The 17,661-nt window shown below is 51.2% G+C and overlaps 1 protein-coding gene across 1 annotated transcript in view; it reads right to left on the reverse strand.

Annotated features, from left to right (window-relative positions):
• MARCHF4 (membrane associated ring-CH-type finger 4) overlaps window positions 1-17,661 on the reverse strand; it is an 89,136-nt gene that overhangs the window by 19,165 nt on the left and 52,310 nt on the right. Inside the window, exons 2-3 of the mRNA XM_040561576.1 lie at window positions 9,535-9,690; window positions 882-1,074 (exon numbers count right to left, since the gene is read on the reverse strand). Coding sequence (XP_040417510.1) covers window positions 882-1,074; window positions 9,535-9,690 — 349 coding nt within the window. The remainder of the gene's footprint in view (window positions 1-881; window positions 1,075-9,534; window positions 9,691-17,661) is intronic.

Consider the following 17,661-nt stretch of genomic DNA (forward strand, 5'->3'; position numbering starts at 1 on the left):
GGCCTGCACTGGGCCTACAGCTCAAAGACCCTGCTAGGCCCAGGCTGCTTGGGGTGGGCAGAGGTCTTGCCCTCAGCCCATCCTCCTCCTCCCACACCTGCCTTCACAGCCATCTGGCTCCCTCCCAGTGTGGGCCAACACATAGACATGGGGTCCTGTGGGGCCCTCAGCCCCCTGCTCAAGTCAGCAGGAGTGCCTGAAACAGCCTCTGGCTCTGCTTTCTGCTGCTCTGCCTCCTACATGGAGGTACTGCCTGTGCCTGCATCTGCTTTTCTGTCTGGGCTTGCCCAGAGTGGGGCAGCTTTCCTGTCAGAGCTGCTCTGTGCCAGAAGTTTTTTTGTCCTGGTAAGGACCCAGGCAGGGCTGTGACCTGGGCTGGTGGGGACTTGTAGCAGGATGGGCCAAAGAAGGGGCAGCCACCCCTGCCGGGCTGAGAGACCAGACTGAGGAGTTGGGACTTCATGTGGAGAGAGTGTGGTGCTGGCTGTGAGGTGCAGGCCGGACCCTGCCATACCCACACACAGGGCAGTCCCTAAATTAGCTGTTCCAGAAAGGAAGGAGTTTCTTTCCCACTGTTAATCAATACTCCCCAGCCTGTCCCCACTCCCCTGCCCAATGAAGAGAGATTTGTTTCCCTCTGGGGTTGCTGCAGGTCCCTCTGCCAGCCCAGCCAAGGAGATAGCCCAGGGCTGCAGATATAAGCAGAGAGCACTGTAAAAAAAGGTGTTAAAAAAAAAAAAGACGGGTGAGGGGAAAGCAGGGGAGGTTCAATCCGGGAGCAGAGCTGTACCAGCCGGGTCTCCACACCATCTCCCACTCCTCTCTGCCGGTGAGCGGGTGGGCAGGTGCCCTCAGCTATGCTGTGAGATGCATTCACCCACCTATACAGACAATGTCCATGAAGCCGTACATTCCATAGCAGATCTGGAAGAGCAGGTCCTGGCGCTGCCATTTGGCTGAAGGACTGAAGGTCGACCAGATGAGCCACGAGATACTGGCGATGAGGAAGAGGGAACCCAGGATGGCCGCTGCTATCTGAACCTTCTCAATGACCGTCAGAGAGATGGCTTGCCACTGCAAGGGACAGCAACAGGGAGAGGAGAGGGCACAAGGGGGAGGGAGGAGGGAAAAAAGAGGAGAAAGTAGTTACATGATAGACACTGCTGTTTTTTTTCATGGTGGTGGTTCTGGAGATCCCAAAGATCGCCTGCAACTTATGTGTGCATCCTACACATAGATGCTTTCACCTGGTCCACCTCTAGGGTGGAGCATGGCAGTTGTTTGACAGTGCACGGCCCCATGTTTCTTGACACCACTGCTGAAAAGCAAATAGGGAGGAATCCTGCATCTCACCAGGAAACCACAAAGACCAATAGGAGTCAGGAAGGACTGAGGGAAAGACCCTGAAAATAACATCTCCAAAACAGTGGATCTGTGATGGCCATCACAAGCCAGGACATTCAGTTGCTACCTCAAATGGAGGCCAGACACCAGCTTTGGCTAGGGTATCCTGTTACCATGAGAAGTGTCTCAGATAGCCATGCTTTCCGCTGGAGGCCTCCCAGGTAAGCCATGAGCTGGCTCCGTGCCACTTTGAAATGTGACAGGATCACAACACTAGGTAGGATCTTGTGGAGGCAACACACACCCCACAAAACATGTTACAAACAACGCATGTTGCTGCCACCAAGGCTCCCTGCCTTTAGGTGATGACACATTCAGGCTGTTTTCCAAGGTAAACGACAATGCTTCTTCCTCAGAAGAAGAAAAAAAAATAGAAGTAACTTCCCCAAATCCATTCAATATGTCAAATAGCTTTGTATAAGCTACAGTATAAATATCCTAAGCCCAGACTTTTCTGTGTCATCTAGAATAAAACCTCCTTACTCAGATTTACACTTCTGAGAGAACTGCCCAGTAAAAACCAAGAGCTGAAATTGCTTTCTCTGACAAGACTTGGGGACATCGTCCACAATGCCTCCTGCAAATCAGAAATCAAATGCGTAAACAGGCCGTGGAGAGAGAGTGTCTCCTGGCATTAAAGTATATAGGCCATCTTTAGCAGTAAGATACATGCCCTTGAAATCTCAGTAGTACTGGTAGTAGGATAAATAAAAGTAGACTTCAACGTCATACAGGTGGAGAGGATTCAGAGGAACTGAAAATGTTTAGCCTGGATTCAGGTCAAATTCAGTGTACTTGTGAGGTAGCAGCTCTGGAGAGCCCTGAGCACCCTGCCCATTTGTCAAACACATCCTGGGACACCAGGGTCACCTGTCAAGCCCCATCCCCTCATTTTGCAGGGCAAGAAAGCAGTTCAGTTGCTGTGTTGCTCTTTAATGCCCAGGCCAGCCAGGAGTCACCCATATTTTTGGGAAGTAGGGAGGACTTTGAACCCTGCTTGAAGGACAAGAAGGTGAGTAGTGCTGGGAAAGGCATGCACGGCATTGCTACCAGACCCTTGAACTGAATGCAGTCCCTGCAAAGGGCTGCTTTTGAAGAGGAACAGATGAGAGCTTCAGCCTGATGCTGAGGGCTGCAAGTTGCAACTGGAAGGTGATTGCTTGGCTTGGCTCAGAGGTGAGGTGAAATGTCCACCTCTGCCAGCCTTCGTCTTTGGCTTACGTCCTGCCACATCATATGTCAGGGATGTGCAGCATCAATGAGGTGGTGGTACCAGCTTGTTTCATATTTGGCCATAGAGCAGAGTAGATGGCTGTAAAGCTCCTGAGCAGAGGCAGAGGCTGCTCCCTGCTGAGGCAGGCCTGGGCTCGGCCGATCCCAGTCCCCTCTGCCATCCACTCCAGTGGCTGGCCCAGCACTGAGGACACACGGTGATCTCTTAAACAACCCATTCCCACTCTGCCAAAAGCCCAGCCTGCTCCGTCCTTCCACCATAGCCACCCACACCAGTGGCCCCTTCATGCTGTGAAGAAGTGGAGGTAGCGAACAGCTCTCCTCTGAGGACTGGCAGCTCAGCAGTGCCGTTCCCAACAGCAGGGTGAAGGCGAGGTGCAGGCGAGCTGGAGCCCACAGAGGTGCACAGCCGTGCAGCTCCCCTCCCATCACCAGGTGGAGTGAAGGCTGTGCTGGCACTAAGAGGGGGTGATCCAGCATCCACCCCCCCCAAACTGGGATTCTGAGGGTGGCACCAGCAGCTGCACAGCCCTCCCATCAGCTCTTCAGCATCGTCTTCAACAGCACCGTAAGCAGAGGCAGGGCAAATCCGCAATGGTGCCATCACCTCAGAGCTCCAGGACGAGAGGCACGAGGAGGCGTTGGGTTGGGTATGTGCGTGGGGTTGCACTCTCACTCTTGCAGCTCTCCCCAGACCTCCTTTCCCCTTCCACTAACTCTGGCAAATGCTGAGGGGATGAGAGCACAGGGAGCCTTTCCTAGTGCTGCCTGCCATGGTTTTGCTGCAGGTCCCTCATGCTGACCTGCGTGCGCCTGTGCCAGCCAAATCATTCTGCATCATTTCTCTCTCGAGAGGAGGTAATGGACTGGCTCCTCACCATCTGTCTGGCACACTGCAAGGCCTGTGGCAGCAACAGGTCCTTCCAAGGTAGCAATTAAAGAGAGAAGAAGAAGAAGGAGATATTTTCTACAGCTAGCACCTGTGTACAACTGGCATCACTCTTTTACAGAGACAGAGAGGCATCGATAAGGTATTAAATATACTTTCAAAGGGGATGTGGGTCAGGGCACAGAGAAGCTGTACCTGAACACCAGCTTCAAACCTCCCTTCAGATGGGAATAGAGATGCTGGAACACAGGCAGGGCTGCTGCCTGGTGCTGCTCGGCGCTGGTAATGAAAGGGGCTCTCCCCCGGCAGCTGGCACTAAGTGGCAGGGACATGCACAGCAGCAGTCCTGACTCTGTTCAGGAGGTGGCACTCTGTTCAGGAGGTGATTACCCCCTGGCAAAGAGGTAAATGGGTCAGAGCTGAACGCTGGGGAAAATAACCACAAAAAAAAAAAAAAAAAAAAGAAAACAACCCCAAGCCCCAACATAATAAATGTTGTATTTCCTCTCTGGCAATTCTGAGAACTGCAATTTAGTGTCACGCATCTAGCTCAAGCTACCAATAACTGGGGGTCATTATTTTTCATCTTTTATTTCCATTTTGTTACACATCCCATGGTGAGAGGTTTGTACAGAGAGAAAGAAAGGAGCAAGACAAAGTCCAAGAGCTGCTCAGAGGTGGAACACGATGAGTTTTAGCTGCAGGAGCTGGGCCTGATGCATGCCTGCACCAGCAGCCTTAGGAGCCCATCTCTATCACAGCACTGGGCCTTTCAGATTCCATAGCAGGCTGTAGAAGTCACCCGTTCTCCTAACCCCACTCCACAATTAGTAGAGCCAGCAGACAGGGATTTAGTGGAACACTGCTAGAGCTGCCAAGAAAGGGCTCAGTAACACCGCAGAGTCCCTTTAGCAGCACGTCTGAAACCCTCAAGGCTGTTTATTCAAATGCCTGGCTGCAGACACAGTCCACTCCCCCCAAAATCTCCAGCTGAAAGTTCAAATCCTAGCGATGTCACGGTGTCAAGCAATCCCACCCTGCAGGGGAGAGACCTAAAATGAGCACTGCCTTTCTCAGCTGATAGCTGCTGGGCTCTGCTGAAGCACACCTTTACCAACTGGCAGCTCACCCACGTTGCCAATCAAGATGGTGATTTTAGGCAGGTGGAAAGCCCTACAGGTGGTCGGATTGCAAGCCTCTGTGTCCCACATGCCTCTGAAAAGGTTTCTTAGGATCCCAGGCCTGTGACAACCTTAGCTAGAGGCCAGGATAGGACTGGTACCTGGCTGTCATGTCACGCTTGATCTCTTGCACTGTTTCATACTTGACGGCTTGTACTTGGGACAAGCCTGTTCCCCTGTTTGCTTCAGTGCTTCTGCTCAGAGCCTTGTGACCAAAAACCCCCACTGCTAATGTAACACCAATTAATAATGTCATTAATGTAGTATGTAGGGCCTAATCCATATTTCCCTTTCTTTGTCACCAGCAGTCTCCAAAGACTCCAAGCGCCAGCATGAGCAGATCCAAGGCACATATTTGCCTGCAGAAGATATCTATGTCTTACTGCAGCAGCTTGCTTAGAAGCCTTGCTTGCTAGAAAAGCCTTCCTGCACTCCTCTGAGAGCTCCTCCATGCCTGCCTCAGGCAGTTCGGTTTATTTTTATTGCTGTATCTGACACGTCCCCTTAGTACGTATCATTAACATCCTGAGCTCTGCTAGTCAGCGATTTCACTTCAGACCCAGGACCACAAGCAAGCAGAGGTTTTCCTGGAAGGATGGAGTGGCCCATTCCCATCACGGCTTAGGTCTGGCTCTCTCTTCCATGCTGTCCCAAGGCCCTGGCTAGCTTCCTCAATTATCTTTAGGAGGATGGCTTTACTTTTTTGTGAATCCACCAAACAAATTTATCCTAAAAGTGTGGTAGCTTCGTTGCTGTATATTTACAGGTGCTTTGGCTTATTCAGGTGCAGGAAAGAGAGCAGGGAGAAAGGAGGGTCCATTACCAAAGCACCAGGGCTGTGATGAAATTCCCTCTTCTCTGTGTGCCAGAGCATCCAGTAAGATTCAGGCTACAATACTGACGTCCTGGAAAGCTCCAGTTGTGAGCCACAGCCCATGGTGTCTCTTGCTTGCAGGCTGCAGCTGGAGGGATGAGCTCCGCAGGCACCAGCCAGGGCTCATACTCATGACAAGTGACCCAGCAAGCTGGGACAAGCAGGACCCCAGTGAACTCATCTCAAGCTTTTTAGCTCAGGAGTTCAGGCTGAAGTTCAAACACTTTGGAACCTCGGCCACATTTCTTGCAGATGTGGGGGTCCTGATGAAGAGGCCATATAAATGAACACTCATCAGCTCTTAACAGAGCATCTCCAAAGTCAAAATAGAGCCAGAGGAGAACTGGGATGGGATCCCAACCCCAGCACTCCATAACTGAGGACCTTTGGAGCTGAAATTACCCACAAAACAGGGAAAGTCAGAGATAACAACTGTGAAGCAGCATTGCACTCCCCAAGACTGCAGACAGCAGTAGGTCTGGGAAGTTGGTTCAAACTGATCTTGTATTTGCTAAAATCAGAGCATCAGAATGAACGTGGCTCGGGAGTGGCTGCAAAGGAGCTGTATGAATGAGATCCACTGTGGAGTCCTGTTGCAGCAGGTACCTTCACCAGGATGCCTGCAGTGCTATCCCGTGCTTCCAAAACCCTGTGTCTTCAGGGCATTATTAAAGTCATGGGCTTTGCACAAATACTGCGGCGGAGAGGAGTGTATAGAGCCTCCATGCCCATATCTTCTGTCTCAGGGACTGGAAGACAGGGGGAATGGATGGATGGATGGATGGATGGACGGACAGATGGGCGGACAGATGAAGGCTCTGGACCTTCTGATTGCCCACAGCCAGCGGGAGGTTTTTGCTCACTTGCTGACTGACCACAGCTTGGCAAGACACTTGCCAGATTCTCAAACAACTTTAATCCTCCAGTCTCAGCAGGTTTGCGGTGTTGCTGCTTTAAGACTTTTGCTCTTAAATCCCAGCAATCCAGGGCTGGGGGGTTAAATTACAGAGATTTGTTCTGTCAAAATACCGGACTGGAGGCCCCTCTCTGGTATGAGACAGCACAAAAGCCTGGAGGCTGGAAGGAATCCATGTTAATTATGTATGAACCGTGCTCCCCTGGCTGTAACTTCTCTGCCCACGCCGTGCACACCTGGCCCATGCCGTGCTCCTAGGCTCTCCAGAAAATGTGCAGCACATGTCAAAAAGAGCAGAGAATTATGCACATCCATGCACATCCCAGGAAACACAGGGGGGGTTGGGTGTGCTGCTCTGCTCTGACCAGTTGGACATGGCCCAGGGAGCCCAGGGCCTGCCAGCTGCCTGTGGTCTGTCCCACGAGAGGACACAGGGACAGTCACAGGGGGCAGGCAGGCCACCTTGCCGGGCAAAATCTAGCCAGGCTCAGAGCATCATCTGAACCTGCTTCGTTTGACTTTTGCCAAGCTGACTCAAAGGTGAGTTTTGTGTGGGCCTCGCCTGTATCACAGCTGGTCTGAAATAAACAGATGACCCTGAATTCCTACAGCATTTACCTTCCAAAACCTGTGCTTGAGAAATTCAGAGCTTTCGAAGAGGAATAAAGCTGGGTAGAAATTCCAACGGACCCCAAGAAGAAATGCCGGGGATTATTGCTTTGCTTAGAGACATGCCAGCGTGTCCTGGTGTCCACACGTGGGGAGAAGGCTGAGCAGAAAGGACACACTTCCCACCCACCCATGCTGCAGCACTGGAGGATGGCAAGAACCACCACGGTGATGTGCATGGTGATGGGTTAAGGGGTCCCAAGCCCCTTAGTCCTCTTGGGAAGTCCGGGAACACAAACCAGTTCCCACAGGATTTCACATGCTGGTGCTGGTGTAGCACCTGCTTCGCAGCATTGCCTTTGTGCTGACACCAGACAGGGTGCCTGGGCACACAGCTGCGGCTCCACACATGCTGCATTTAACCCAGAGCGAGTGGCTTTTCACTCCAGTTGCTTCTTCCTACCCTCTGCTGAGCCAAATCTCCCAGCGTTGCTGCGAGAAGCGCTGTGAAGTCTCAGCCAGCAGCGGGAAGCCCTCAGAGCAGGACGTGTGCACGGTCCGCTGGGAGTCTCGCTCTCGGAGCTGAGCTCCCTAGCTCGGATGTTCCTGCCAATCAGTCTTCATGTTCGTGGCAAAGGCCAGCAGATCAGACCACTTTCTAACAGGGGAGCCCAGGAAAAGCCATCTTTTGGGCAGGCTTTTGAAATGCATTTGTAGGATGGGAGCTGGTCTGCGAATTGCTCCAGCAAATTTTAGTGGGGAGCAGGAGGAAAGTCCTGAGTTGCCCTGAGCCGTGTGAGGATGTAGAGCATTCGGAGGTCAAAGGCAGTGCTGGCCACACACACGCTCACAAATCTGCAGCCACGAGCCTTCAGCACTGCTCAGCATCGCTCCCCCAGCCTGAGATGCATGAAGCATTAGGGCAGTCATGGACCAGCTTTCCAGAAATAAACAAATGCTGCTGTGTCCACATCTCCCACCCTGTGTTTCAATCTGCTCTGAGTTACTGGAGCCAAGAAACTAAAGCACCCTGGGTCTGGGGCTCAGGATGAAACTACTGATCTCTCCAGGCCACGGCACAGGGAAAATTGAATCAGAAGCTGCAGGGACTAGCAGAGAGCAGGGAGGCTTTTCCTTCCCCCCAGCAAAATTGCCCCATGACGTCCCACTAATTTTGCTACTTCATTTCAGTCTGGAGCCCTGGAGGGCTGTGCCTCTTTCTTCACTTTGTTCAGTGACCTCAGGCCCGGAGAAAGACACACAGAGAGGGCAGTTTGGAGGAGAGAGCAGGGATTTGTGTGTCCCCCACCCCATAAAACTAGGCACCATCACTGGCAAAGGCTGTTGGAGAAAGAGAAGACCAGAGAGCCAATGCAACCAGGTGCTGGACGGACCGACATCCGTACAGACATTGCCCTGGTGTCTAAAGCACAGCATGCTGCTGTAATGTCTCTCCAGTCCAGATGATGCTAATTAAGCAGTAGTGCCTGAGTCTAATATGCTTCCTTACGTCTGAGGCACTAATGGTGCTCAGCGAAGGCATGCAGCAATTAGTCCATCTTCAGGTGTTGCTCCAGCAATAAATCAATAGCTATTAAGGATAAATTATCCCATTTTTAACAGTCACACAGTCTTCCCCCATTCTGAATCTTGATTTTGAATTACTAGCCTGCAGTGGGATTTAATAAGCTGCAGTGCTTTTGAACTCACACGAGAGAGAAGGCGGGTCCTCCGCTGCCTTTCGCAGACACGTACATCAAGGTGTGCTTTACCTGCTGTGTGCACACCTGAGAATCAGGCCTGGAGAGAACAGAGCACCAGAGCCAGCGCCTCTAGCACTGTGCTGGGACATATTTGGTCCTGGGGAGCAGTGAAGTGAAAAGGGTGGCAGGAGGAGAGCTGGAAGAGCCCTCCCTCCACCCCCTCTGTCCCTCGCGCCAACACAGAGGAGGCCCAGGAGGAGGATGTCAGGGTTAGTGGCACAGCTCTAGACACGCGGGGTCTCAAGCAGCTGCTCTGCCACAGGCTGTGTGCCCTGTTGTAGCAAATCCCATAACTCTTTCAAATTCGTGTCCCCATCTGTGCTGGGAGATGGTGGCATACCAGTGGTCTCCAAAAAATAAACACATCTGAAGGGCTGTGAGGTGTTCCAGCACTACCATGGTCACACTGGTGTTTTAAGCAGGAAGAAAATGGATGTGGGAGTTGTCAAAGGTCAGAGAGAGCAGACCCCTGAGGGATGCCCCCGGTACCACCAGGCAGGACGTGGGGCTTTGTTGGAGCAGCCCCCACAGCCCTTCCTACACGGCTCAGACGTGTGGATCACAGCGCAAGGAGACAAAACCCATGCCAGCAAAACCTAGTTGCTCCCAGAAACAAAAAGAGGAACAAGAATAAATAGACTTTGAAATGTCTCTAGTACCTTTACCTGCAGAGGGTTCTTTGTGCTTATGGCAATGACGTGATACTTGTAGTAACACAGCTCGCAGCTCCAGCAGCCTCTCTCACTAATCCATTTGATCAGACATGGCTGGTGCGTGCATTTCACCGATCCGTCGCATCGACACGGGCTCAGCAACTCCCCCTGCAAAAGAGAGATGGCATCAGCGGGGCTCCCTCCTCCCACACGGCAAGGAGGCCGTGCACAGAAGCTGGCCAAGGTGCTCCTTCAGCCACCCATTCACCCTTGGTCCCGTTTCCCCTGGTTTGGCTTCGGTAATAGGGCTGCTTTCATCAGTTTTACCTCCAACACTTCTTGGGTGATGTCAACACAGTTTGACAGAGATGTACAGGTCTGAGATACTCACACTTTACAGTTTCTGTGCAAAGAAACACCTGGATAGGTGAGAGACTCCTAATATCACTGCTAGCGGAAAAGCTCCGAGAGCACGGCTCTTACTAGACACCAGAGCATCCACACTAGACCCCCAACGAGTGGATGCGGCTCTGCTGGAAACTGGATGCCACTGCTCAGGCCTCTGGCTCTCTGCTACCAGAGCAAGGCTGCTGGTTTATGAGCAGTGACCAAAGCCCTGACCTCCTGCCTCGCTCCCTTGCTCCTGGTATAGCTCTAAGCAGGGGTACCCAGCAAACCCCGATATTCCTCTGACCAGGTGCTGTCATCCTGTTCACCGCAGGACTGCGTTCCCCTCTGCACACACAAGCTCAGAGCTCATTTCACAGTCATTTGCTGTTGCTTATTTAGGGAAGAACCTAAATAGAGTTTTACCCCCCGCCTCTCCGCGTTTAGAAGCCACAGCAGAGCCCCCAGTTGTGTGTTTAGCTGGGCTCCGAGGTTTAAAAGCTTTTAAAGGCAGGATGAGAATGTCAATAGGATGGGGAAGGCTGGCGACGTACTTCTGGTGTTAGAGAGAGGATTTTTCTTCTTACACACCCTGATCAGCCCCGTAGTCCTCCCCACTGTGACCACCAGTAGTGCACCAGGATAAAAGCCTGGCACCTGAGGCTGCTGGATGCAGCGAAGGATGCCCACCACCCCAGCTGCCTGAGGTTAGGAGGCCAGATCCTGCTCCTGCTAAACCCGGTGGAAAACTGCCTTAGCTTTCAGGGCACCACGTCAGGTCTGAGGGCCCGAGGAACCGAGAGTCATGCTGGGCAAGAGTGATACTTTTCTTTATGAAACCTAATGCAAACACATTAATCATTTCATTTGCTTCAGCGAGGTGACCTAAAAACGTCATCTTCCATGAAATTTCAGCACAACTGTAAATAACTGTTTACATTACCAAACCAGGCTCAGCTCTACCTGTCACTGATTTCCATCACACCCTGGAGGAGACTAAAAGAGGGGCGAGCAAGGAGGGCTTTAGGATCCGTGAACTTTTTTCAGGACACCACGCCACACACCGGGGTCTCCTGTGGGGCTCCACGGAGCGAGTGAATGAGCCGGGTGTTGTCTAATGAGCAGCTGGAGGCAGTGGTGGTGAGGGGTCAGGAGCGGGGTGCGATGGAGCAGAAATAAACACCCAGCCTGCAGGTGAAGGCTGTGGGGGTGCACAGGGGAGACTTGCTGTGTCTTATTGGTCTCTGTAGTAAATGAGACGAAGAAATCTGAGTTCTTCAGAGCCAAGAGATGCCCATAAATATCCCACACCGCTGTGGGGACCTTGTCCCCCTCGCCTAACCGGGATGCTGCATCCCAGACAGCCCCGCCGCCTGCCGCAGGAGCTCAGGGCTGACCGTGGAGATGAAACCCCCAATTTCTTGATTTTTGCAAATCCAGCACAAACCTGATTTATCACATTTTCCCCAGCCGTGTGAAGTATTATATCCTTGCGTGTGGCACACAGCTATTTTTGCATACTGTGAAGCCCAATTCTGTCCACAGCAGGCGTTCGTAAAGCACCGCCGCATGCACACGCGTGCACAGGCGCTCATGTACCAGCAGAAGAATAAACACCGGGGGCATATTAAAGGAATAAATCCTTTGTACAGCAGAGGGGAAGGAGCCTTGTCGCTGGCTGCACAGCCAGCTTAGGAACGGTCCATTGGCTGTGACTGGCACGGAGGAATCACTGCGCAGGGACCTCTGCTAAGAAGAACGCGGGCACAAAAGCAAGCCCAAAGCGAGGCACAGATCGCAGCCCCGAGAGGTGGGAATTAAACCCCACGTCTGTTCCTGCAGGTTTACAGAAGACGGCTCTGCACAACGCTCCCTCCAGTGCTTCCGCCAATGGCATTCCCACCAATCCCGTTTGAAGACTGTTCTCCAAAGACTCTTTGAAGGGAGAAAATCGTTCCCAACACTTTTTTTTTTTTAATTATTTTGGCAGTTTTCCTTTTGTAGAGTTACATCCTGTCGCTCGGATCAGCCTAAGCAGCATGTTGGCTTTGGCAGCAGCTGGTGGAGAAATGCTCCCTGGCTCATCCATCCTCAGCTTGCTCAGTACCGTCTTGCCCCCCTGAAACAACCAAGCAGGCTTTGAATTCACCTGCCTTGCTTTTCGTTATCCAAGACGGGAGCTTGTCTTCAGGAGCAGCAAGGCGAGGCCAGGCTGACCTGGCTTCACCCCGGGGAGGAGCATAGTGCTGGAGATGAACCGGGGCTGTCCCAGCTCTGCCCTCTCCCTACAAAATCCCGCTCGGAGCCCGTTGCAGCACACCAGAGCGGTTAAGGATCGCCTGGGCCCTGCTATTCTCAGCCTGTTGGGAGGAATTCTGAGAAAGGATGGGAAAAACATTGCTGCCAGCGCGCTCTTCTGACGCTCGATATATCCAGGGAGAAAATACTGACGTCAGGACCAGCGTCAGCGCTCCTGCATGCTGATGGCAGTGTGTTGCCCTGGCCATTTTATTTGTCATTTACCAGTGCTGGGAGCCCACCCGCAGGCTGCTGCCAAAGCTGTGGCTGCTCGCCCACCAGCCAGCGGTCGTGGGCTGGGGCCGGTGGTGGCATTGGGCAAGGACGTGGCCTTCTGGGCTCTTCCAGCCCCAGCCGTGCTGACCTACATCAGAGTCAACCTCGTGCCAGCTCGGCTGGGAAGAGCCCTGTTCACACCCTCCTGCTACCCCGGCTACTGCAGCCAGCAGTTTGAAAACCAGTGCAAGCTGTACTGCTAACTGGGACGGCTGGTGGTGGTCCTAACACCTGCAGTGTTTCCTCGGCTGAGCCTTCTCCCTGCTCAGCTCTAAAAAGTAGCATCTGTTGTTAGCATCGCCTGCAGGATGAGTGCCCCAGGGAAGAGCAGGGCAGGGGGAAGCAGGGCTACCACCTCCCGTTGGGTATGCGCATGCAGCACCCGCTGCTCACAGGAGCAGCTGCACACATGGACCTGACTGCTAGCGTTCGTCTGAGTTTGTCTCATTTGGAAAAGGAAACCAAGAATATTTAATTTCAGGTCTTCAGCTGAGTCTCCTAAATACACTTAACTTCACATTGAATTTAAATGCAATGGGAAGTTTTATTATGGCAAATAAATGCCAAATGATTTCTATATTAGGAACATAATTACAGAGGAATTAAGTCTGATGGCAAAGAGAAACCCATTGTTACAGAGCTGGTAAACTCCAATAAATATGTGCTAATAATCGCTCTGTCTTCACACTCACTTACAGGAACTGCCCCTCCATCCTTTTAAACCTAAACACACGCATTGCTACCAGCATCTCAAATGCTTCCTGTGTGTCCCCTCCCGTGTGCAAGCGCTGTGCCAGCCGGCAACAGACAACAGGGGACACTTAATAACTACCTCCGAAAACCTGAAGCCACATGTTTCCATTGTGCTTTCTCTCTCAGCTATTAAAGGATATATATATATGTGTGTGTGTGTGTTGAATGAAATTCTCTGGTATTGTCAGAGATTGATGCTAAGTGTGGACCCAGCGATGCTGATGTCTCCCACATTGCTGGGACATCACCAAGCACAGCCACGTGGGTGGCAGATGGGTGGCACGTCTCCAGGACCCCTAAATGATTCCCAGCCTTGCGGCCGGGTCTGCAAGCCATGGGAGCCTTGCCCTGAAGGATAACCATTGCCCTCCAGCTTGGGGCTGGATGGGGGTGAAAGATATTGGGAGGCCAGAAGGGCGCGCACAGCCTCAGAGGAAAGGTTTTCAGCCCGTGGCTGCCCAGCTGAAGGTTTTGGTGTGGGATTTTGGCCTGGGAGTACTGATGCTGCCAGGAGCAGCACCCATACAGGGCTCTGGCACAGAAATATGTAGGTGCCCTCCTGGGGCTCCTCATCCCCGGGACAGTGCAAGGGAGCAGACACAAGGGGGTACAGCAGCCTAGGGAGCTGCAGTGGGTGCAGGGGGGGCACAGCTCTGCTTTTTTGTGGTTAAAGCAGATGCAGTGCTCGGTGCAGAAAGCCCAGCACATTGGTGCTCTGCCCTCGCTCCCTCGCTGGCTTTTCACGGAAGGCAGCTGGAGGCAGCTCCCGGGAGCCCCGTGCCAGCTGTCAGGGGGCTGGGGGCCATTCTGCAATGCCTCAGAAACAGGAAAATGAAGCCGGAGCATCGTGGAGTTTAGTGTGAAATATCTGGACATGGTCCTATCCCTTCCCATTGAAAAAAAAAAAAAAAAGAAACAAAGAAAGAAAAAGAGCTCGGTCTAGCTGTTTCAATATTTAGCTGACAGTAACTTGCCGATGCATTTGCCTGCAGGCAGGCACAGCGCACCAGCTCTGGGAGCATCCCTGCCTCCTTTGGGAAAGGCCAGAGGGAGGTGGGACCAGGTGTCTCATGGCTTAACATCAATTTCCTTTAAGGAGAAGCACTTTAAAGCAGCAGAAAACACACATTTTTCCAAGCAGCAGAGAATCACAGGGTGTTTTTCATTCAATGGGCTCTGGAGGATTTTGACACCCTGGTTTCAGGCTGGTGAAGGTGAAGGGCAGAGAGCGATGCAAACCCCACCCAGCTGCGAAAGGGGGGCAGTGGGGATGCGGGGGGCTGGTTTTGCTCCGGGACAGCCCCTGCTGAAGGAGGGAGAGGGGAGGACAGTCCCTAAGGGTCCCTTTGGGCCACCCCCATTGCTGGGAAGGGGGGTCAAATGTGGATTTCTGGGCAAGCTGCTGTCACCCCCAAGGAAGCCCTGTGCCTTACCGCCGACTGCATGCACCAGCACCAAAATCCCACCCGCTAGCAGCCCCACCATCCCGCTTCCCTGGCTCTAGGAGGCAGGCTCCAGGCTGTACAGGGTTATAAGATCTGTTACACAAGAACAAACTCAAACACTGCCTGAAATATGGAATAACAAAAGGATTTTCAGGAACTACATCTGCTTATCCATTGCCCAAAGAGCAGAGAGCTTATAGATCACATTGGGAATTATTTGCTTTTCCTTCTAAAGAAGGATTTCCACAAGATAAATAACTTTGCTTAGGTGTTCTGAAGCCCACTTCATCCTAATGTCATTGAACTTGTTTTTGATTAGCTGATTTAAGTAATTCTTACTAAATGTTGCTCAGTTGCAAGGAATCAAAAGGCAAGCATCTCAAATATCACCTGCTGTGCCTCATCAGGTGTGATAATAGCACCGATTAAGTGAAGTGCCTTCGGTGCACAGAAATCACGGTGCAGCGCATGTGAAATCAAGCTACCTGAACATCCCTGAGCTCCTGGGTGTTGGAGCGAGTTCAGCTGCAGACTCGCGCTGAATACAGAGCGGGAGCTGTCTCAGCACCGAGAAGTGTCCTAGTCTATAGCTCCTGGGCTTTCACCCAGGTTTTAAACTTCCGGAGGTTTTTTTTGTGGACCACATCCATTTTGTGAGACAGAATGATCTAGTCTCTTCTGAAAGAGAAATTCACTGTTGTTTCACTCTGCTTCTTCTTAATTAAAAAATAAAGTATTTTAGACAACACTTACATTTATTCTGCATGAGATACAAGAGTGTACCTCCCAAGGATGCTGGGGTAAATCTGATGCGACTCCATGAAGCCAAATAGCTCTTCAGCACAAATCAAGTGCCCTTAAGTTATGGTTTGTACCAATTACAGAGATTTTCCATTAATTTTTTTTATACAAATGGCTTTTTTTTTTTCTTTTTTTTTTTTCTCTCTAGTGAAAAAGCCTCGGGAAAATAGAATTCTACTAAGTATACCACTTCTTTTTCTTGGAAAAAAGATAGCAATTATTCCTTATTATCTCTAATCCATTGAGACCTTCACCTTTCTACTTCTTCAATCCTCATCAGATCCATCAATGAGTATTTTAAAAGTTCAAAGTATAAAGTTAATGCTTTCAGCATGCAAGTACCATATAATGCAATTCTTCTCAGAGATGTGCTCATAATTCAGCAAATTGAACTTTGCAGCTACTTCCCCGGGAAGCTGTTCATAAAGACACTCAGCTAATGGCCATCTCAGACAACGTTATGCCATCAGCCACTAAGGAGCAGCCGTGGAGTATCCACAGAAATAGATGCTGCTTGGATTCTTCAGATGATAGACCCCGCTTTCAAAGATAGAGAAATAAACAGCAATAGATTTTTTTTTCCTAAGAAAGCTGAAAAACCTTTTACCGTAACATCTGAGAGAATCCCTATTCTGCAATATTTGCCCTTGCTTGACATTGCAACCTCAAGTGGCCCCCAGCCCGGACAAAGAGCAGGGGACCAATGGATCTGCATGCATGTTAAATAAGAGGAACCCAGTAACAGTGTGAAGACAAAAGCACAGAGGATCTTCCCAGTGCTCCCAGCATATCCCAGCTGGGAGCTGGTCTGGGGTGCACCCAGGGGTGCTGGGGCCCAACATGCCCTGGTGTAGGGAGCTGCAATACCTAATAACGCGAGCAGTTTAGTTACTTTTAGCTTTGGTAGCACTGTGGGACTCAACTGTTTCATTAAAACAAGGCCTGATCTGCTTTTCCTTTCTGCCTTCCAGAGCCAAGGAGAAGAATACGCAATTACAAAGTTCACTCATGTAAAGCCCTTCAATTACTGGGTAACTCTGTTACAGCTTTTCCAAACGTTACGAGGTTCACGCGGCAGTACATGACATCTGAAGTAATTCATTTTTCATCTGCCGATTAGCAGAAATTAAAATAGTTCTCAGAACATCCCAATTTGTGTGAGATCAAGTTCCTTATTACTACAGAGTATCTTAGTGGGGAAGGCATTTCTTTTTAAAGTCCCAGGCAGCCCTGCAAGCAGAGATGCTGAACTAAAATACACCAGGAAAGCAGTGGGAGGGAGGATCCTGGCTCTTGGGGACTGTAGGTGATGGAGCTGTAGAGCCCAGCCTTCAGATCTTGCCAGAAGGTCACTTAAATGTTTGGAGAAAAGTCAAAACACTTGCTGGCATGAATATGCACCAGAGGCAGAGGCAGCTCTTTTGGAAACGCTGTAGCTACTGCACGAGGCCGAGCTGCCTTTCCTGTCAGCGGGCTAGAAACCAGCCAGTTCCCCACCAGGTACCCGCCGATGTGGTCAGCTGCTGTCCACGGGATGCACCCGTTCACTGGTGGTGGATGCCCCGCAAGAACCAGAGTGGGCCACACCAACCAGCATTGGTCACACCTCCTGGTGGGGTCGGGGGAAGGAGCTGTAGGACAGCGTGGGAGTTGTCTGTGGTGACGACAGCAAAAATAGACCATGGGAAAGGAGAACGGCAGGCTCAATCCCCAAATCCCCTCGCCTCACATGACAACTTTCCAGCTGAGAGAAGCTCAAGAGGACCGAATGAAGGTGCCAGATGTGTTGTGCTGGGAGAAGCTGCAGTACACTAATTCTGGTTTTCTGATGCTGCCCTGGCCAAAGACCTCTTGTATCCAAAGCTATGTGAATCTACATGTTTTAGCCTTTGCCTCCATATGCCTTCTGGTGGAAAGCCTTGTGTCTTCCTCCTCCACCTGGAGAACGCAGGCAGCCTTCCCTTTTGCAGACAGTATAAAACAGAGAGGAGAAAAGGCAGAAACTAATGTCAGAACAGCCACAACTCCAGTGAAGTGGGCTACAAAGGCCATTTTCTATTTCTTTCTTTTGGTCCTCCTTTTGCAGAAGAACAATATCAGGCATACTGAATGACACACAGAGACGTGTGTATACATAAACAATGCCAGGACTCCGAGGTTTTGGCACTGTCAGCATACA

This window comes from Cygnus olor, chromosome 6 (genome assembly GCF_009769625.2).
Source record: "Cygnus olor isolate bCygOlo1 chromosome 6, bCygOlo1.pri.v2, whole genome shotgun sequence".
NCBI lineage: Eukaryota > Metazoa > Chordata > Aves > Anseriformes > Anatidae > Cygnus > Cygnus olor.